This window comes from Dermacentor albipictus, chromosome 1 (genome assembly GCF_038994185.2).
Source record: "Dermacentor albipictus isolate Rhodes 1998 colony chromosome 1, USDA_Dalb.pri_finalv2, whole genome shotgun sequence".
Lineage (NCBI taxonomy): Eukaryota > Metazoa > Arthropoda > Arachnida > Ixodida > Ixodidae > Dermacentor > Dermacentor albipictus.
The window spans coordinates 405,518,099-405,538,199 of NC_091821.1; the positions used below are offsets into that span (position 1 = coordinate 405,518,099).

General features: G+C 44.6%; 1 protein-coding gene and 1 long non-coding RNA gene across 2 annotated transcripts in view; one reads left to right on the forward strand and one right to left on the reverse strand.

Annotated features, from left to right (window-relative positions):
- The first annotated feature begins 8,636 nt into the window (after nt 1-8,636).
- Nucleotides 8,637-13,241, forward strand: LOC135903544 (cuticle protein 10.9-like). Its single transcript, XM_065433854.2, has 3 exons — nt 8,637-8,787; nt 12,174-12,236; nt 12,944-13,241. The coding sequence occupies exons 1-3, from the start codon at nt 8,776-8,778 to the stop codon at nt 13,199-13,201; spliced, it is 333 nt and encodes a 110-aa protein (XP_065289926.1). The 5' UTR covers nt 8,637-8,775; the 3' UTR covers nt 13,202-13,241.
- A 414-nt stretch (nt 13,242-13,655) lies between these two features.
- LOC135903545 (uncharacterized) overlaps nt 13,656-20,101 on the reverse strand; it is a 49,683-nt gene continuing 43,237 nt past the window's right edge. Inside the window, exon 4 of the long non-coding RNA XR_010564838.2 lies at nt 13,656-18,239. This is a non-coding gene — a long non-coding RNA (uncharacterized lncRNA). The remainder of the gene's footprint in view (nt 18,240-20,101) is intronic.

The following is a 20,101-nucleotide window of genomic DNA, read 5'->3' on the forward strand; positions in this document are numbered from 1 at the left end:
ATTTTTTTACCGTATTCACTCGCCAAACTTTCGATCCTAATGCTTTCATGGCTCCGGCAGAGCCGATTGAGTGAGGCGTGACAGTGTATTCGCGTGCCTTCGTATATTTTGCAGCGAAACTGACTGCACGTCTCTAGAGATACAAACCTCAACGCGAGGGCAGCGCGTGCGCGTTGATGCAGCGACAACACGAGGACAGCAGCGCCAACGGCAACGACACGAACGTGCCTCTAGCGTCAGTATGATTGTTATGGCAATATTAGTCGGGAAAGTAGAAGCGCTTCGCAAATGACAACTAAGAAGGCTTGTAGCAGTAAGTTCGCGTATGTGTTACACGATGCCACTGATATACGAGCTTTTACTCACTAATCTCCGCTTACGGTGCACGCCGACGAACTAGCGCTTTAGCAAGGTGCAAGCGCTGTGTACCGTGTTAAAGGACAAGTTTTTGCTTCGGTGTAGCAATGCCACGCTATCTAGCACGCATGAATGCCTTAATGAAGAATATAAGGTTTTATTGGTCACTTGCCCTCTGCCAATTTTGGGTCCCGCGTGACGCCTTGCGGCAGGAAATATGTTCTACATGCGCCACAAATGCAGTCAGTGGTGGCACTGGCTAGCACTCCGACGGTTAACTCTAGTTTGCATACATAAATGCCCAAGAAAGTAGGTGGGAGGACGGCGCCAGGGTAGCTGGATCGGCAGGAACATCGCATAAGTAATGCGAAGACGGTGGTTCCTATCCCACCCACAGATTGTCCACGGCAGCCAATATGTCGCGAAATGAAAACAAGTATACAGTTGCGCTCAAATTTCGCATCAGCGACTGTCGTAATTGTCGGTGAATTCTTTGCGTCCACTTTCATTTTAACTTGTGTATAATTCCTACATTTCAACTAAATAAACTGTCAATGCGTTAATTCCTAAGATACGCAAGAAGGGAGAGGTCAAACTCTTGGTGTTCAGGTTTTACCCTGCGAGCAGCCAGAACCGGCTCCATATATAGGCAAACGCTGGCCTTGCGCCTGACTAACCGATGGTTCTTCTCCGTCCCAAAACAATTAATGCATCCTATGCTTTCCTTGTCGTCATTGTTTGCAGGCTTTATGTGTTTATAGCTGACGAAAACCGGACCTCGTGGTTCCCCTACTTCTCCTTCAGGCACTAATAAAAACATTTATCTGTTACTTGAAAGTGCTGTGCGTTACATAGCTGCATTCCTGGACATTAAAGATATCGTTGGCCAACACTCAACGTCTTGGAATAAATACCTGATAAAGTTCGGGCAGGATAGTGCACGGTGGCGGGCAGCGTACTGGTTGCGAAGAGATGGGGAAGGGGTATCTGCAGCGGAAACCTATAGCTGTTTCGCAAAGGACAGATACGTGAATTCTGTAATCGGTGAAAACATATCAGCTATCGGTGTTCACGAATCACATCGCTCACAACCATGTCCAGTGCTGCTATAGCTTCACTTACCACACAATACAAATTTGCATTTTCAGGACTATGGCCAGTGTAATGGTCAACCGCCCTATACAGTATGACACTTCCCATGTTCCTGAAAATGCTATCATGCATTGTGCTTCTTTTCACGTTCTAACTTCTTGCCACCTGATGTGGTGCATCCTTACTGTTCAGTCTATTTTGCTCTATAGTTTTACAAGCGATTGTTGAATTAATTTCGGCCTCAAGGCAGATTGCAGGTGCGCGCGCTACCAAGAGGGTTATCTTCTTCCTGCAATTTTCTGTTGCTTAAACTCGTACGCCACGAGAGCCGAGTGTTGTTCGCCATGCGCTTATTTTCTTTTTTGCATAAGAATTTGCATTCTGTCTGCGGTGATCCATCGTAAAGACGTATTTTTGCCGAGCTCTTATCTTCATATTCCGTCTTGTTCCGAAATGAAAGACCTGCGTCTGCGAACAAACAAAACGGATAACCTATTCCTTACTAACGGCCTTCCAGTCGCTTTCCAGATCACCGCGGGGCCCTCGTTTGTCAGTCCTGCACTGCTCCGTATTCGAAGCACTGCTTCACGTGGCATAGCGATGCTAATGCGCGATTTTGCAGCGCTTGCTCGACCCTACATCCTGATGACACCAGGTGCGCGCCAAAGCCGTTGTACACTACGTGTACGCTCGTTTTCATTTTCGCGACGGCGTAATTTGTGCACCAACTAGCAGCGTGAGCGCGCAGTCACTGTGCGTTCCGTGTCTGGATCGCCACAACTCGCTCGTGCCTCCGGCTAAGCCAAATAATCCCGCTATCAGAATCTGCGGTTGCCTGTCGTTACGTTCTCGGTCCACAATCAGCAAGGCCCGTCTGTAATACAGACCCCCTGCTGGCATAGCTGTGTGCTACGTGCACCGGATTCGTCACGTATCAGTAGCTTGCGTGCGACCTGCATATCGCAAGTGGCGTTCAAACTCACCCGGAGGTTTCATGCTTCCTTGTACCTGAGCCGCGGGGCGCCCCTTGGTGAACACCATGTGCGAGTGACGAGATGTTTGCGACAAGAGGTCAACGCGCGAGCGCACCAGTAGGACACTGTCAACTGTAGGCGTCAAGAATTAATACATCGTATCTTCGCGCGTATTATTCACGCAAGGACACAAGGAGCTCAACTACGGTGTTGATCGCGTCTTTGCTGAGAGCTTGAGAAAGAATATTGCTGAGCGAAGCAGTAAGAAATCATTTGTTCGCTGTGTGTGTGTGTGTGGGCGCATGTGCATGTGTGTGCGTGTGCGTGTGTGTGTGTGTGTGTGTGTGTGTGTGTGTGTGTGTGTGTGTGCGCGTCTGTATGTGTGTTTTACGAGAGTGAAGTGCTGGATTGTACAGATGTCGGCGCACGTTTACGTGATCGAGTGAGGTCATTCTCATATACATAAACTCGGATTCAGCATGTATGTTCATAAGCGGTTTCTCTCTTTTTTCTTTCTCCTTCGACTGATATTATACGGAAGCGCATTGTAGAAATAGTACACGCTATGCACGCTGAAACATGGTACCCGCAGGACAAACAGCCGTGGTGAAAGAAGAGAGATTTCTCTGAAGCCTGCGTGAGGAAGAGCCGGGCTCTGCGTGTCTCACTGAAGCGCGGGTAATGACGCTATATAAGTAACCGGTCGACGATGTTGCACAGTCACGTGCAAACGTGAGCTGCAACACCGGTCGCCTGGTGAAAGGGGCTCCACGAAGGCACGGTGGCTCTGACGAACGAAATATTGGCGTAATAAGCATGACCAATTCGAACAACGTTCAGGCCTGCATTGTTTCGTATGTCGGCGCAGCCGCGCAGTCTTGGAGCCCTTTCGACGACGGGATTGGTGTTTGAGATCATATTGCAGGTGACTGCACCTTTAACGATGCACTATTTGTGAAGGAGGTAGTCTCCCATGTAGTCTCCATGCAAAAATTGAGTAAGCTCAATGCTTTTAACAAGGGGTGTGCAAATAGCAAATTCTTTAGACTGGAGTTCTTTGGAAAGTGCCAATTATCACGACATAGAAGGAATAGTTGGGCTCCATGAGTGATGTATAGCGGGCTCGACTACGTTACTTCTGGCATTTTATGTCGTCAATAGTCACCAGGATAAAATTTAGTACGATTTCTAGAATATTTTGTTTGATTGTGCACCACTGTAGGATTTATTTCATTCGAAAGCTATTAAAGAAACATTCGTATGCCGAACATTCAACTCGCAGACCGAGTCATACGGTGCAATACTGAACTTGTTATGTTAAATTTTCAGATTTTGCTCAGCCCTAGCGTTAAACTTTGGTTATCGCAATGAACTCAGCGTATCCAACATGGCATAGTAACATTTTCTCGAGACATGCTGCGAACCATAATTCAGCATCACATTAATCATCTACGCATAGTAGTTTCGTATTTGAAAGCTTGCTATTATCTTGGTTGTTACATCCTTTTGTGGAAACGTTCCATGCAGCTATTCGGAATTGATTTATCAGTTACATTCGCACGTCGATTCCGCTAGACGTTTATCGCTTTCCACATGTCCATTTGTGTGACTAATTGCTTTGTGAGGCTTCTCAGAAAAGTTGACATAAATCATTAGGGTCATACTGATGCAAAGTTACTACTCCGGCTCACCGGTCCCCCTCCCCCGCCACGTGTCCATAATTATTTCTTCGGCAATAAGCACTAGGAAGCTAACAGGAAGCTGATGCAATGGTTCGAATGCACAGAGCCAGTGCCAGCTTTTTACATACGTGAAAAATATTGGCTTCCTTTATGTACAATCAGATATACTGATGGTTCAGTTATATAGTGTATCTGCATGTTGTCGTCTGCTGCACATGAACATGTGACTTTATGCAATGGATACGTGCAATTTTGATTTATCAGTTACTGCTAGCATGACGATTTTACTACATTTAGTAGTGAAAAGCAGTGGAATTACATGAATCTACATTGCGTAAAACCAACTGTGCCTAGTGTTAAGTACTGGCGGCTTTTCTTCGAAAAGCTAAATGTGCAGGTACTCGTAATAATCCAACAAGACATATAAAGTTTACTTAGTGATGTGGTTATATGTGTAATGCAGCGACCACAGTTTGACCGTTTCACATCCACAATCGATGACATAATTTCATGTAACTGTGAAGAACAAATGCCAATGCCAACAAATGCGCACGAAGAAAAAAGGGCTGAGCAACAGGCTGCAGCATTCACTTTATCATGGCAATGACATTCAAATATAGAACAGTGGCACCCAGCATTCAAGTAGCTGTCCTTTTGGAACCCCAGATGGTTATGTGCGCTGCGCACAAACCTCGGTGGGTAATCAGTAAACTGTCGAGTAAAACTTATTGTTTCTTGCCTTATACATGTCGTCACCCCTATAAATACGACTGAAAAAGAACCGAGACCGCATTGTACAATACCTTAATAAGTAGAAGCCAGTGTTTCAGTCTGTTCGTGAAAACAAGATAATTATTCAACGAGTCCCTATTTCATTTATTTATTTATTTATTATTTATTTATTTATCATACCCTCAAGGTACGGTTGTACATTGCAGAGGGGAGGGGCAAAGTAAGTAAATACAGAGGCAAATCACAAAATAAGAAAGGAAGGCAAACAACATGGGAAAAAAACATCGTATACAAAATAATAATGGTAAATAGAAACTTGTGAGCGTGGCAAAAATACATGGCATAACAAAATAAAGAAAGGAAAGAACATACGATATAAAAATACAAGCCAAAATGTAAAACAATGACATAAAAGCAGTTATTATACAGAACAAGCAAACGCAACAATAATTTATAACATGAAGCTTTGAAGTGTGCTTTTAAAGTTATTGGTGTCAATAATGCTTGTAAGTAATGCGGGTAAGTTATTCCAATCTTTGCTCGTTTGGGGAAGAAATGAATATGAAAAGCCGACGGTGTTGCAGTGCGGAATGTTTACCTTTTGGCGGTGGTCTATGCGAGATGAAATGCATGGTGGGGGTTGGACAAAGATAGAACGTAAATATGTGTTATGGTAGTAGATTTTATGGAAAAGACATATGCGAGATAGTTTTCTACGGGTTGATAACAGCGGGAGGTGAAGGAGAGCTTTCATGTTAGTGACACTCGCAGTTCTTTGGTAGTTGGTGAGAATGAAACGGGCTGATCGATTCTGCATTGCCTCTAGAGACTGTATGAGGGTGTCATGACCGGGGTCCCATACTGATGACGCGTACTCTAGTTGTGGGCGAACGTAAGTTGTGTACAGTAAGAGTTTTAGTGATGATGGTGCTTGAGAAAATTTTTGACGAAAGTATCCTAGTGTGCGAGTGGCCTTAGATGTTATGTGATCAATGTGAGTTTTCCAGGATAGATTGCTGGCAATGTGAACCCCCGAGTATCGATATGACGTTACACATTCTAGTGGGATGTTATTTAGCGTATAGGTGGGGCAGATGACGTTAGTACGAGAAATCCTCATTGTCTTACACTTTGTAATGTTTAATTCCATGCGCCACGTACGACACCACTCATTTATGTTATTGAGATCCTCCTGAATTAGTAGAATATCTGAAGAATTAGTTATTTTACGATACAAGACGCAGTCACCCGCAAAAAGACAAATGTTCGAGGAAACGTAAGTGGGCAAGTCATTAATATAAATTAGGAATAATAAAGGACCGAGCACAGACCCTTGCGGGACGCTGGAGTCAACAGGGGCTAAAGGTGAGTTAGCGTCATTAGTGGTTACAAATTGAACATGTGATGTCAGAAACGCGCGAATCCGATTAATTACGGAGGGGTCTATGTTTAGAACGCCTAATTTATGAAGAAGCAATGCATGGTTCACTTTGTCAAATGCTTTAGAGAAGTCGAGAAATATACAATCTGTTAAAAAACCAGAATCTAAATTGGCATGTAGGGCATTAGTGAAGAGGATAAGCTGAGTGTCACAAGAGAAGTTCTCACGGAATCCATGCTGCATAACTGTGAAGAAGTTGTTATTTTCAAGAAAATTAACCAGATGCGTGTATATTATATGCTCCATAACTTTGCATGGTACAGATGTAAGTGAAATAGGTCTGTAGTTGTGTGGATCATGGGTTTGTCCAGTTTCGTGAATGCGGATTACTTTGCCAATTTTCCAATCATACGGTAAGGTGCCAGAGTTGTACGATTGTGAGTAAATGCATTCTAGTAGGATTGAACAGTATTCCGCTGTGTTTTGTAAGAATATAGTGTTAATTTCATCTACCCCAGATGGTGCTTTAGGTTTTAAGTTTTGTACTATAGCTTTGATACCAGTTGCGTCGAAAACGATGGGATCCATGAAATGGTAGTTAGTTGATTTTATCTCGGGCATCGGATCAGGGGTCTGAGGTGATGAGAATGACTGAGTGAAGGTATCGTTAAGTACAGTAGAACACAATAGGTCAGGTACTGGGTCCCCAGAAGTTGTTAGCAATGATATTCCAGTTTTATGGTTGTTTCCTCGTATGGCTTCCCAGAAGCATTTTGGATTAGTCTTCAATAAATTTGGAAGTGTACAATTAAGGAATGAAAATTTGGATGACCTTAGGGCTTTAATATAAGAAATTGCTGCGCGTTTATATGCTAGCCAATGTGTCTGTTTTGAGGAATGTTTCGCTGTACGGAATAAACGTTTTTTCCTGTTCGATAACCGATTAAGATATGTGCTGTACCATGGTGCTTTATTGTTGGCATAGACGGATCGAAGGTGTACGTGTTTAGTGATAAGCTCACTTATTTTATTTTTGAAGATAGACCAGTTAGTTTCTATGGAGCGTTGCAGATAAAGTGGGAGGAATGTGACTAGAAATATGCATAGTTCTCTGGTGATGGCTTGATAGTTAGCTTTTTTATAATCTCGGAACTTTTTCCGCTGTCGGTATGTTTTTTGTTGTGTTGTTGTAAGTGTAAAATGCAAGATGTCATGATCGCTCAATCCGAGCATGTACACACTACTTCATCTGTAATTTCCAGCGAAACTGTACATAGCTGCCGTGCTATAGCGATTCACCGACTATGGATGGATGAATCGTTGCAACATGAGCAGCCCTATCCTCGTGTCTCCTTGTACGCTTAAGTGTTTCCCTCCGGAAACGAGCACTATCTATTACGCACTAAGTGCTTGGAGCCGTCTTTTCTTTTTTTGTTAGAGATCGGTTTAGTAGCGAGACATCGTGCATATTTCGGTGAGTTACGGTGGCAGGTGAAGCTCGTACAAAGATACGAATAGATGGTATCCCGAACGAACGGTAAAGCAGAAGCTGAAAAATATGCAGCTCCTTTATGTGCAACACACCCCCGCCTGCAACGGCAAACGTTCGCAAAATCCCCTTGTTCCGTTGCGCTCCTTGTCAGGTCATCAAGATCGCGGTGGCGGCCCCCTAGAAGGTAACAGCACTGCACACATCTGGGCTACGCTTCGGGCGTTTCCTCCGGAGGGAAGAGGCGAGTCGTATTTTCGTACAAGCGGCGGTAGCACCCCTATACGCTCGCACGGGTCTCTGAGTTATCGGTCGTCGGGCACGTACTACCGTAGCACTCGCACTGCGGGGTGAAAGCAGTAAGCCGAAAAAAAAAAAACGAGACGCCGAGACTACTATACGACGAGCCGACGGGTGTCTCTCCCGATATACGTATAGCGTCGCAGCACTCGTCGTGCGGAAAAGTTGCGGAACGACGGCGCACAGGTGGAAGATAAAAAGGACCCGCACTCTCCAAGGAACGGCTGTGTTTGTGGCGGTGGTGGCGGTGGGGAGGGGTTCACGTGGTTGCGCAAGATCGCGGTCGTGACAACGGGCACATAACAATTGACCTGCGCGAGAGCTGCGCAGGATGCCGCCGGAGTCTCCCCCCCCCCCCCCCAACCTTGTTTCGCGGATAAACAGGGTGCTACAGAGACAGACAGAGAGAGAGAGAAAAAGAGAGACAGAGGGGGGAAGCAAGACAAAGAGGCGCTTGAAGAATCGCAGGGTCCCATTAATGCAGTCTTTGAATCTCACCCTCCCCCCCCCCCCCCCCCCACACAGCCTCTTGCATCCCCCGGGCAAGGCTGTCGGTAATCCTCAAAGCAGGTGCTCCTCCCGCGAAACAAATTAAGTCAAGGGGACGTGAGGCACCGGATGCGCGGAATATTGATGGCGTATTCACGGTAACGCGCCACTCGACGGCATTGGGAACCATTACGAGGGTATAAAAGAGCCAGTTCGGAGAGACAATCCGCGACAGAATTATCTGGTGCAGTGAACGGCTAAGCCAGCTCGTACGATACAATGCTTGCAAAGGTGAGTGCCTCCATGTGACGGCTCTTCCATCGCCACGCGCACAAGACGATCGACCATGATCAGTGCTCCCTTCTCCATGTATACCAGCCCCGGGATGCCCGATTCTCCGGTTGTGTGACTGCGAAGGTTTCGTTTACCCGAGTGCGCCGCTGTCATCGGCTCTTCGCTTTGCCTCATGTTACAACGGTGGTCAGGAACACGAATCGGTGGCCGGTAGTACACATTTCGCCATAATGGATACGTTTTGGAGAGGAGGCAGTTAGTCAAAGGATTGCACACCGAAAAGGTTTCTTCACGCGCAAGCGCTTACTTGTTCATCACGCCAGCGTCGGCTGCCGTTCCTGCGTGCACTTCACTCCTTAAGATCGAGTTTCATTTTTCATGCTCCTGCGAAAACTCTCCTAAGTCGTCAGGCTTTCGTAAAATTTTACAAGTGGTTCAAATTTCAATAATGAAAGCTGCAAAACTTAGGCTTCATGAACATCAATAATTCTCTAGCTGATCTTGTTCGTTTTGACTCCACGACTATATTATCCAATGAAAAAATTTAAAGTACCTATCATGTAGCCAAACATAATCTAGGTTCACGAACTTCCAGTATTTCTTGCATACTATATATTTCATCAGTACGTACGCGATGGAACAAAAATGTTCATAGATTATTTCAATTACCAATTGTTCGTGGAGACAAAGGTGGCGTGCTTAAAACGTATCGAGTGCTCCAACACGAGCTGTTGATTGCACATTACGACGACGTTCTGCTTTAATTATTTAATCGCGTTAGAACCTGTTACGAGTGGCTATGTCAAGTGCCTCTACAACAGGCAGCAACCCGGACTAACATCAGTCGGCGCCTTCTGCATACTAAAGAACGATTGGGATATAGGCGCACCCACTAAAATGTTCCCGCCTGAATCCTACACGTTACGCATGTTTATGTAGGTGTCGTGTTTATTTTCACACAGCTGACATAGATTTGTGTTAATAATTCCGCGTCACTGCACCCCGCATGAAAACCTTCCGATAGTGGTAACTACAAATGAAGTTTGTTGTCACTGAAAAACCGGAATTCGTTTAGAGTTAAGTGTATTATTGCTTTTTTTTGTTAGTTAAGTTGCTTCGATGAGCGCAGTCAAAAAACAGGGGCAGAGAAGGGCGAGCCGTCATTTTCGTACGAGTTGTCCGCATGGATAAATGCAGATCACCCGCCAAGCTGTATGAGTAGTTGTGTCATTCTGTTGATTACAGTGAGGTCATGAGTTCGACTTCTTGCCGCGGTGACTGCATATCGATGAGTGTATGAAGCTGAAACGATCGTGTAACAAGCTTTTGATGGATTTTAACGAAACACTGGTGGTCAAATTTAATCCGCAGACCTCTACTATGTAGTCCATCAAACCACCTGCGTGTCGAGTTAAACCACACCAATCAAATGTGCATCACTCATGTCAAATGTATATCAAATGCACATCAGATGGCGGCCCGATGCACGCCGTCTTTCAAAGCATGTTTTTTTCCGTTTTGCTTGAGTACTCACGAACATTCGTTTGTGCCTCGAATCAAGCACTCTATCTCCTTGAATAAAGCGCATCCCTGCCAATAATTCAAGTCAGAAACGTCGCACTGTGTTTTAGTATACTTCCTTTGGTATTCGGATTTCAGTGTAACATTTTGAATTGTTTTTAGCAGCTTAAACACAGTTTTCATATATGGCGCAATTCCCGAGCTTATAAGGTAGACATTGCTTTAATGTCACTCGAGTCCCCCCCCCCCCCCTTTTTTTTAGACCCTTTCTAAATTGCGCCGCACATAAAGCTACCAGTTACACTTTCACAAAGCTTGATTGTGTTGTTGTCTTACAACGCCTGTAGTGCTATAGCATCCTTTAGATGAAAATGTGTTAAGGGACATAATGTTGTACACAACACGAGCAAGTTGACTGATGCTGTATATATAGCATGACAGAGACTATGTATTAGTGGGACCACGCGTTTCCTTCAAAATTTTTTCGCATTGAGCGCGTCATATTGACAACGTGAAATAAGGCCAAAGGACGCGTTTACATTCTGCTGTCTTGTTTTATTGCCAAGGGCAATGTACTAATTTGTTTGTGTTGATTATTATACATTTGCTGAAAAAGTAGCGTGAAAATTTTGTAGCAGAGAAAGCATTTTCAGCATGCTCTGATAGCCGAAATATTGCGTTTGGCCTGCTTGCAGTCACGCACAGTTTACGACCAGATTATTCTATTTTTTGTCCAGTGCTCACTCCTAAATTTAAGAGCCTAGTTTGGCAAAAGTAGTGAGCAGATCGTTCAAACACCGACACTTCCTTTGCGCTATTGCTGTTACCACCTTAACATCATTATAATGAACTCGTGCCATAATTTGCAACAATATCTATTAAATAAGACCGTCTTTCCTTGCAAGCGTTCTGTTTTTCTAAGAATGACACAAACCAATTTTAAACCACAATGACAGCTGTCAGCGATTTCGCAACTTGTCAATGTTTACAAAGAAAAGTTAATTACCTACTCCCAAAAATAATGCCAAATAAGTAGTTAGCCACGTAAAAATCTTGCCAAATCAGTCACTTTGAAAATTTTAAATATTATCCTGAAGTCGCACACGTGGCCATGAATATTTTGCTACGCATTGCAACTTTTCTAAATGTTTGTAAGTAGGACGTTGAAACAGGCCAATCGTAGATTCTGGGAAGGCCAGGTTAGTACGATGCCAGGTCAAAGCGGGGTCCACTTCACGTTATGCTTGCATATACTATCTCATTATTCATTGTTTCCTAGAAGGATACAAAGATACATAAATAAAGCAATTCTCATCAAAACAGTGCTCTCCAAATGCTGGGTAGGGGCTCTTGGATCAATAACCTTGCAGAGTTTCCTTGCGTATAAGCGAGAAGGGCAAAGAAGGGATCTTTATCAGGGATAAGCGGGCTAGTTGGTGGTCGTTATTGGAATGCATCATGTAACCGCACAAAAACAAGGGACAAAGAAGGAACAGACAGGACAGGCGCTGTCCTGTGTTGTCCTGTCCGCGCCTCTCCTACGTGTTCCTTCTTTGTCCCTTGTTTTTGTGCGGTTACATGATGCATTCCTAAGAAGGGGGAAGAAGAAAACTACACCGAATGTAATTGACAGGGCTACAGCGTCGTTTTCCGAGGAAACGCTGCAAACGCTCGTTATAAAACAAACTTCCGAACGAAGGTGAACAATCTATATGTGTCATAGCTAAGGCGATTGTTGAATCCGCAATAACGAGTACAGTATAGCACAGTTCTCAGTTCCTGATAAAAATATGATTTCCCCTAAAAAAATGGTGTGTGTGCTGTTTTTATAGCCATCCTCTTTCCTCTATTCTTCCTTTCAGCTCATCTTCCTCGGCATTGTGGCCTGCGCCATGTCGCAGCTTATTGACCCGGAGCCAATCTACGTAAGTGCGCAATATTGCAGTTTCTAGATATAAATGAAGTAAAATTTTCAAGAAGATTGCTGCTGTTACATTGTACTAAAGCCTAACGATTGTCAAACAGCTGTTGTTTATTTTAAATAATGTAATGATTTGAAATAGTACTGCTTTTCGTTTTTATCGCTTACGGTTTTGCGCACTTCGCTTACTGCAATGACTTCAGTGAGGTTTCAAAGCGGCTATAAAAGTATTTCTGTTTTTCAAATGAAATTTTCATGTGCTCACGTGAAGGGGCCACTAAAAGTGCCAATTGAGTAATTATAAGTGCTTTTCGGGGGAGAGTTACATGGCAACCAATGATGACAGTTGCTGATTATCATGGTTTTCATGGCGTGAACAACGAAAACGACCGCTAATACCCCGCCATCGTTTAATGTCCGCTTCAATCTCCACCACTATGGACATCCGGGAAAGGAGTCTTTATTTATTTATTCATTCACGTATTTATCAACATTCGAAATGCTGGCAACATCTGCCACCTGGTTTTCCACATTCTGTCGTCAAATAAATTAAACAGAACTGGCACAAGTAAATGAGCAAACAAAGATACGCATGCGTATAAACGTTGGCCAGTGCACAGCAGTTCTCTTCCTGCAAGATAATTCATGTGCGCTTGGCAGATCAGATTTCGAATATTCTATGGCTCACCGTACACCGTTCTCGACACACAGCCTCCGCAGCCGTACCACTTCGGCTACGATGCGGTGAACCCCGTGGAGGGCTCGCACCACTACCACGAGGAGACCAGCGACGAGACCAACTCGCGCACGGGATCGTACGGCTACACGGACGCGTTCGGCGTGTCCCGCCGCGTGGACTACGTCGCCGACGCCGGAGGCTTCCGTGCCAGTGTCTCCACCAACGAGCCCGGCACTGCTCCCAGCGCTCCGGCCGATGTCTTCTACTCGAACCCTGTGCCCGCCTCGTAACTGCCCAGCAATAAATGATCTTCTCACAGCTCCAGTGAAATACTCTCCAGACTCCGATTGTATTACGATGCGAACCAGTCATTTCCGTTGATTTAACGTTTCTCTATTTTTTTTTGTTACTACAGCCGGTAGCTTGTCGTGCAGCTTAATATAGTGCAGGGTACTTTAGTGGCTTCTTTTGGGAAGCAGAGTCTTTCATTACAAATGTTTTTGGTACAAGTGTAAGCAGAGAGTGCAACATGTTTTTCCTTCTTGTGACATATTTGCAAAATGTCCTTCTGTACAACAAGTGCGGTGGCATTCATTTGCTATCTTTTCGCTATTCCTTTCTGCGAGCCATGCCTTATCCATATATGTTTATATCACAACTATTTCGTGTCTTTCAACATCTCAGTCTGTCTTCTTTCACTTGTAAATCCGGTAATTACGCCATCTCGCTAAACTTTCTAAGGTCTTTCTTTTGTTCTATTTTTCTTTGTTGTTTCACCGCGAAGTGATGCCCTTTTTTCTCACTTTATTTAATGTTCAGCCTGAAATTGTTTTGGCTTCACTAAATGCCAGGGTGGTACTTTAATTGTCTATCCTCACTTTGAAGCGGAATCTTCGTTGTTATTTCTGTTCAATGTTCTACATTCTACTATTACTAACCCCCAAGGCATCTTGAAACTTATCTATGAGTAATTAGTTGGCTGTTATAAAGCATCTACGTCCATCCCTTCATATATGTTTTTTTACGCGCATGCGCCTTATTTAAAATAGGTGTACGCTCTCCAGCTTCTTATTCTATACAGCACGATAATAGTCAAGTGAAACAACAACGCCAAGCACAGGATTCTGTTTTGTGCTCTCATTTTTTTTCGTAGTTAGTTCCGTGTGTTTGCCGCTATTAAAGTATTCGGAAAGTAAACAGCTGCAGACTTTTGTTGCTTGGAGTCTACCAGGGATGCATTGGACACGTAAGCATACGACTGCGGACGAGCTCCGAAAGGAGCCCTTGCCTGCGACACTATGGTACTGCTACATCAATATATCGTACGTATACACAATAATATTGCCCTTTATCGTGCATAAATGCATCCACGTGACTGTCTTTGCCAAGACCGAAGCCAGGTTACAATGGCTAGCAACACTGAGACCCCAATGAAAACATCAATGAAGTCTTCGTTTAAACCGATTCCCAGAGTGAATTTTTTTGCTAGACGGGCGTGCACAGAGTGACTTAAACGTCTGCATTACCAAGTTAAATAAATTGCTCCAATGACGACTCGCGTAAGCTAATGTGACGCGAGTTACTGTGTGACCATGAACCACGTAAAAGAGCGAGAAATATATATATGTAAGAAAGGGTATGGCAAGGTAGGTTAAACAGATACACGTCCGGTTTGCTGCCCTCTCCTCCAAGAAGGCGATAAACAGGGGAAGAGACAGAGGAAAGGAGAGAGGTAGCACCACTAGCGTGCATATGTGACGATGCGCAGCGATTCTATAGAAGATCGCAGAGACCTGTAAACTTGAGGCCATAATTTTCTCGTAGCGTTTCTGTGCCAGCGTCACATGGTCATAATTCCAAGATTTTCGTTTCTGGAGACCCATGGTGCCTACTGAAAACACGCAAGCACTGGGTGCAGAGCAATTTCTCGGGAGATGGCAGAGAGTTGCATGCTATCGCTGTGCGTTGCAGGTAAGAGGATTGGTCTTGAAGGTCTAGCTATGGCAATTTCTTGGGAGAAAAAAAGAATTTTCCCCGCTCTCGCTGTGCCTTTCAAGTCAGAGGGTAAATAGTGCTCTGAAAGTGTAATCCAATTAGAAATCGGTTAGCAGGCAATAAAATGTGGTTGGGGAGTAGTGGTACAGCACCCGCATAACAGCCGCGCAGTTGTCTGTTCAACTGAAATATGGGAATTTTTTTTTCGAAATAAAGCAAACACTTCGCCTATTTCGCTGGGGTTCGAGGTTGGCGGTAGTTGGCAGCTGAGGGAGGTTGGTGGTGAGCCTCACATACAAGGGCGCCGAGAGACAGGACGCATGCTCATGCGTAGCGAAGTCGCGGGTAGAGAATGGAGTGTCGAAGAGTTTCATATAATAAATACTAGAGAGAACTCTGGCACTAGTATCTACGGGAGCTTTATTAGGGGCGGCTCAGCCAGCATGGGAATTATGGGAAGTACACGGATTTGTTTTAACTTTCTCTTTCTGGTTTGAAACAGCCTTGTGACTTTCTAAACTCGTCATTTTCAGCAGTATCGCAATAAAAGCTTAGATATCATTCTGCATTGGCGCATTTAAACACCTAATCAGAAATCACCTTGTGGACTTTCATGCTCGGTGATACGCTCTCGCCTAATGCTACTGTCACGTGGCAGTGACGGTGACGAAATCAGCCAGACTGGGAAAGAAGAAACTAGCGTTTTATGGGGCGAACTTGTGCCCTCAAAAACAGGCTACACTCAAAGAATGGCGACAGCGGCGAACACAGTGGGCGATCGTCGAAAAGTCTGATCAGCGGGTCAAGCGCGTCGGCTTTTATACATCAGTCGTCGAATGCTCGAGAGTAATCGCTGGGACCCGCGTGCATTCCACGAAGTTGTACATTATTCGCGTCGCGCACTCATGCAATCAGATTATACAAGGTTCGGTCGCAGACAGCGGATGGAACCATCGATAACATTCCAGAAACTTCCGATACATGCAGGCGCGTCCTGCGCTGTGCGATAACATTTGTTAGGTGGTGAAACGTGTCGCCCGATAAAGACAAGTACATGTGTCAATACAAACGTGTGGCAGACCCAGAATAATTCTCATTTTTCTGCTTGCCGTACATCTACAAAGGTCACCTCAAGCCCACGCCCAGCTCTGTGCACTTGAACAAGACTTTCGTTCGTATTTTATTTAAGACAGAAGAAGGTCTTCGGTTTTGCCCGACTGCGCGTCATCTTCGGTTCACCAACACGCCGATTACTGTGCACTATATTGTGTGATTCGTGATGATAAGGACCAGGAAATTCGACAGACTGATATAAATACCATCGCCGCTTGGTGTAAACTAACTCGTGGAGCTAACCAGCAAGAAATTCAAGCTGATTGCTGTTACTAGACACGACGTGTCTTTACCTGCATACATGCTTAACCACGTCTAGCGTAAACATGTTTCATCCTATCGTTATTTATGTGTGACTATATCACATGACTCATCTTGGAAATGTCACATTGACTCCACAATCAATAACGGCAATCGCATGTTAGGCTAATCGTGGCGAAACTTTAGCAGATCCCCTTCATCCCTGAAACTTGCATTGTATGAAACACTATATAGTTCGATCTAAGTTGGAATACGCTGCTGCGATTTGGGACCCTTACAATGCTACTGTGGTTTATCCTCTGAAAATTGTTCAGAACAATTCTGCTCATTTTATTCACTCAAACTTCGATCGTACTCCTAGCATAACTTTTATAAAGAGCAACTTGTGTCTACCATGTTTATCACTGCGCAGGAAGACTTTTCGCTTATACCTTTTTCATAAAGTATTTCATCTTCTTATTCTTAGCAGGGAGCTCATTCTAGCACCTACTTATCTGTCATCTCGAGTTGATCACCGTCATAAAGCTAGAGCCACTTTTTTTCACACAGACAGGTTTTTATACTCATTTATTCCAATACACCGACCGACTGGAACCACCTTCCTGATGATGTCGAATCCATCGAAGACAGTGCACTTCTCCGCCAAACCTTTGCTTTTTTTTCAACTGAGACCACGTGACCACATGCGCTGTTGCACCGTATTTTTCAGGTGTCGCTAGAGTTATGTAATTTGAATATCATAGTATTCTTGTTGTTTGATTATTTAATGATTACGTCCACAGCAAACCTCGCATGTATTATATAAATTTGTTGCAATCAATGCTGTTTTACACATGTACCCCACTCCCCTCTGTAATGCCTAGGCGCTTGAGGGTACGTGAAGTAAATAAATAAATAAAGACCTGGCTTGCCTGATAATCAAATCGTTGTTTGGCACATTCAATTCAAATCAATCCAATTAAAATTGGAAGAATGTCTACAAATATTTCTGTGGAAATGAAATATAAAGAATTCGTTAATTTCGCAGGTCACCAAAGCTAACCACGAAGATAACGCTTTCTAAAGTCGAATGAAGAGGGAACTGCAGACTAATTTCTGCGTATGGTTATCTGCTCAACACTGACAGCGCAGGAAGGTAGGGAGTTCATCAAATAGGCACGCGTTCCAACGCTGAAGTTGACTGCTTTTTGTTGGCGTTGTACCTGCGAATAATAGAATAATTATTTCTATTATACCGAAACGAGGAACGAATTAAAATATACCATTTTTAAAGCTATTAACGCTGCACAGGAGCAATGGCTTACAGCCCCGCTCTTTGTTGTGTCTTAGCCAGTTCCTCGAAACATGCCCTTTGCTAGACTGCGATGGTGAATGTAGCCAGCCATGTCCAATAGGGGGGGGGGGGTCTTTCACAGAATAGCCCCCCCCCCCGCCTCCAGGTCTACGAATCCTGCGGAGAATAGAGGAGGCTGTATGCGGGAAGCCACACTGCACGTAATACTTCGGGCATCAAACACGTCCGAAAGCACACACATCACCGTCACCTCACGTGGCCTAGCAACGATGGCATCTCGATGGCGACCTCTTCCGGTACACTGTCACCTTCCGCATCAGTTGACAGGTCGCCTTTTGTCAGGTAATCGAGTCATGCCCCTCCGGACGTTCACAGTGGTTGCGAAAACGCGCCGCCACGTGCGTGGGCACGTGAAAGCGAAGAGCACAGAGCCGCTCGCTCGCGTGCCAGATCGTTTGTGGCTCAAGTTGACAGTTTGGCCACCCCCATTTGCGACGTTTTCTACGCTCACGCCTTTTCGAAGACCTCGGTGCTCGGCGCGCACTCTACGTGCTTCTCGGGCAAATGACGGGGTGGTCTCCCACGTGGCCGAGCAACAATACTAGGCACTTTCTCCGCACAATCGACTGCGGTGATAAGTTGACACCGACGCCATGCGCATGCACCTGCAAGAATCATGGAGAGAAGGAACATTTCGGTTAGTGGCGATCTGTGGCGCCGACCCCGCGGAGTATCATCAGCCGCCATCTCTTCCTCCTTTGATCTCTCTTTGAGGACTGCTACTTTTTTTTTTTTTTGCTTTCCCTTCTTGGCTCTAGGCTCTGCCTTTTTTTCGCGGCTGCCGAGCTTCCGGTCCCTCAAGAAATTCTGTGCTCTCTTCACGGAAGTGATACGCGACACGGCCATCTGGCGACGATGACGTCACCGGCTTTATCGACTTGCCAGAGGGTGTGGTGCACATCACGTACGACCTTCACTTGAAGAGTGCTCGGGAGAACGAGTTCAGGAGAGGCGCGGCGACACGCGGAAGACAAAAGATTACGTCAAAACAAAACATTCGAAAGGAAAACGAGCGGGTAAAACGCTTTGCTCAGTCTTCCGAGCCTGCTTCTCACGCACTGCGAAGGAGACCGGTTACGCCTTCTATCACGCGCCGTTCCCTAAATAGAGGCTGGCAGTGCAAACTGTGACACCATAACCGTTGCGCTACTGCAGTTAAAGTTTACAATTGTTTTAATGTGGCGAGAGTGTGGTAGGGGGGAAGTGGAAGTGCTATAAATGGTCAGTCACAACGTTCTAAGAACACCTCTTACGGGAACGTGCTGGCTTGCTTAACTGCCAGTTAATGAAAGTTGTTGGTGTATGCCTCCATTCAAAGGTCCACATTCAAAGGTATTGAGCGCACACATTCGTATGTTCGGTATCCATAATGATGATCACTTTCTAATATCAAATTCCCTATATGTATTAGTATAACAATACTTGGATAGAAAAAGGGTCCTTGGAACGGAGAGCTCCGCAAGGTAGTTTGAACATGTCCGAGAACATTCCGTTTGAATAACGCATACGGCAAATCGATAACAACTACGTGGCACTCGTAATAAAAGAAAATTGGTAACGAAAAACAACCAAAACAGCATTTTCTCAGAAAACTTATAACAATGATACTGTTAAACAATCTTCAACATAGATTGAAATAAGAAAAAAATAGCACAAACATCACTCTGCGCCAGCAAGAAGAAAAAATAATCTTTCCTTATAGAAATCACTACCACTTGATTATAGTAATAACATTGATATTTCATTGGTAGAATTGATGAAAACCAGAAATCAACGCTGCTTGTGGGAAAGGTTACTGTACAATGGATAAAAAGTGAAGTTTAAGGTTATTTCTTGATAAAGTAAGAATAGTTCTTTTACAGCGAAGCTCTTAGCCTCTCGATGGTCGGCATTTTTTCTGTCCGTCCTCCTTCCATGAAAAAAAATTCTCATCATCAGCGACGACTCTTACCCCCCCCCCCCCTACGCACGCAAAGATGCAATGGCTCATCCCCCTCGTAATGCAGGGGCTACAAGTACTCAGCAAAGTGAAGCGAACAGTGCATACCTTCATTGGAATCATGCATACAGTCTACAGGACAGCGTACGTTACAGTAAAAAACACCGTCAGAACAAGCATCTGTCACAATCAGAAATGACTAATACACCCGTAAGCAATGACTAAGACCCTCGTAAGCAAGCGAAAGATGCCATAGCTCATAACGCCGTCAGGCAGAGCCTACAAGCGCGTAGCAAAGTGAAGCCAACAGTGCATACATTCATTTAAATCATCTATACAATACAAAGAACAGCATATGTTTCAATAAATAACAACCTCAAAACAAGCGTCCGAACCATCAATAAATCAATGCATATACCTCTTCAACACTTGTAATGGTGGCTTCGCTGGACATCCACTTTCGCAGGGCTGGAGTGGGATGGCGAGTCAACAGTTTTATGGTGGTAGTTCATTGTAGAAGGCATAATA

Excerpts from the sequence above, each read along its gene's own strand:
- LOC135903544 (XM_065433854.2), top strand. Across the intron at positions 12,237-12,943 it reads TTGACCCGGAGCCAATCTAC|CCTCCGCAGCCGTACCACTT; the intron begins GTAAGTGCGCAA and ends CTCGACACACAG.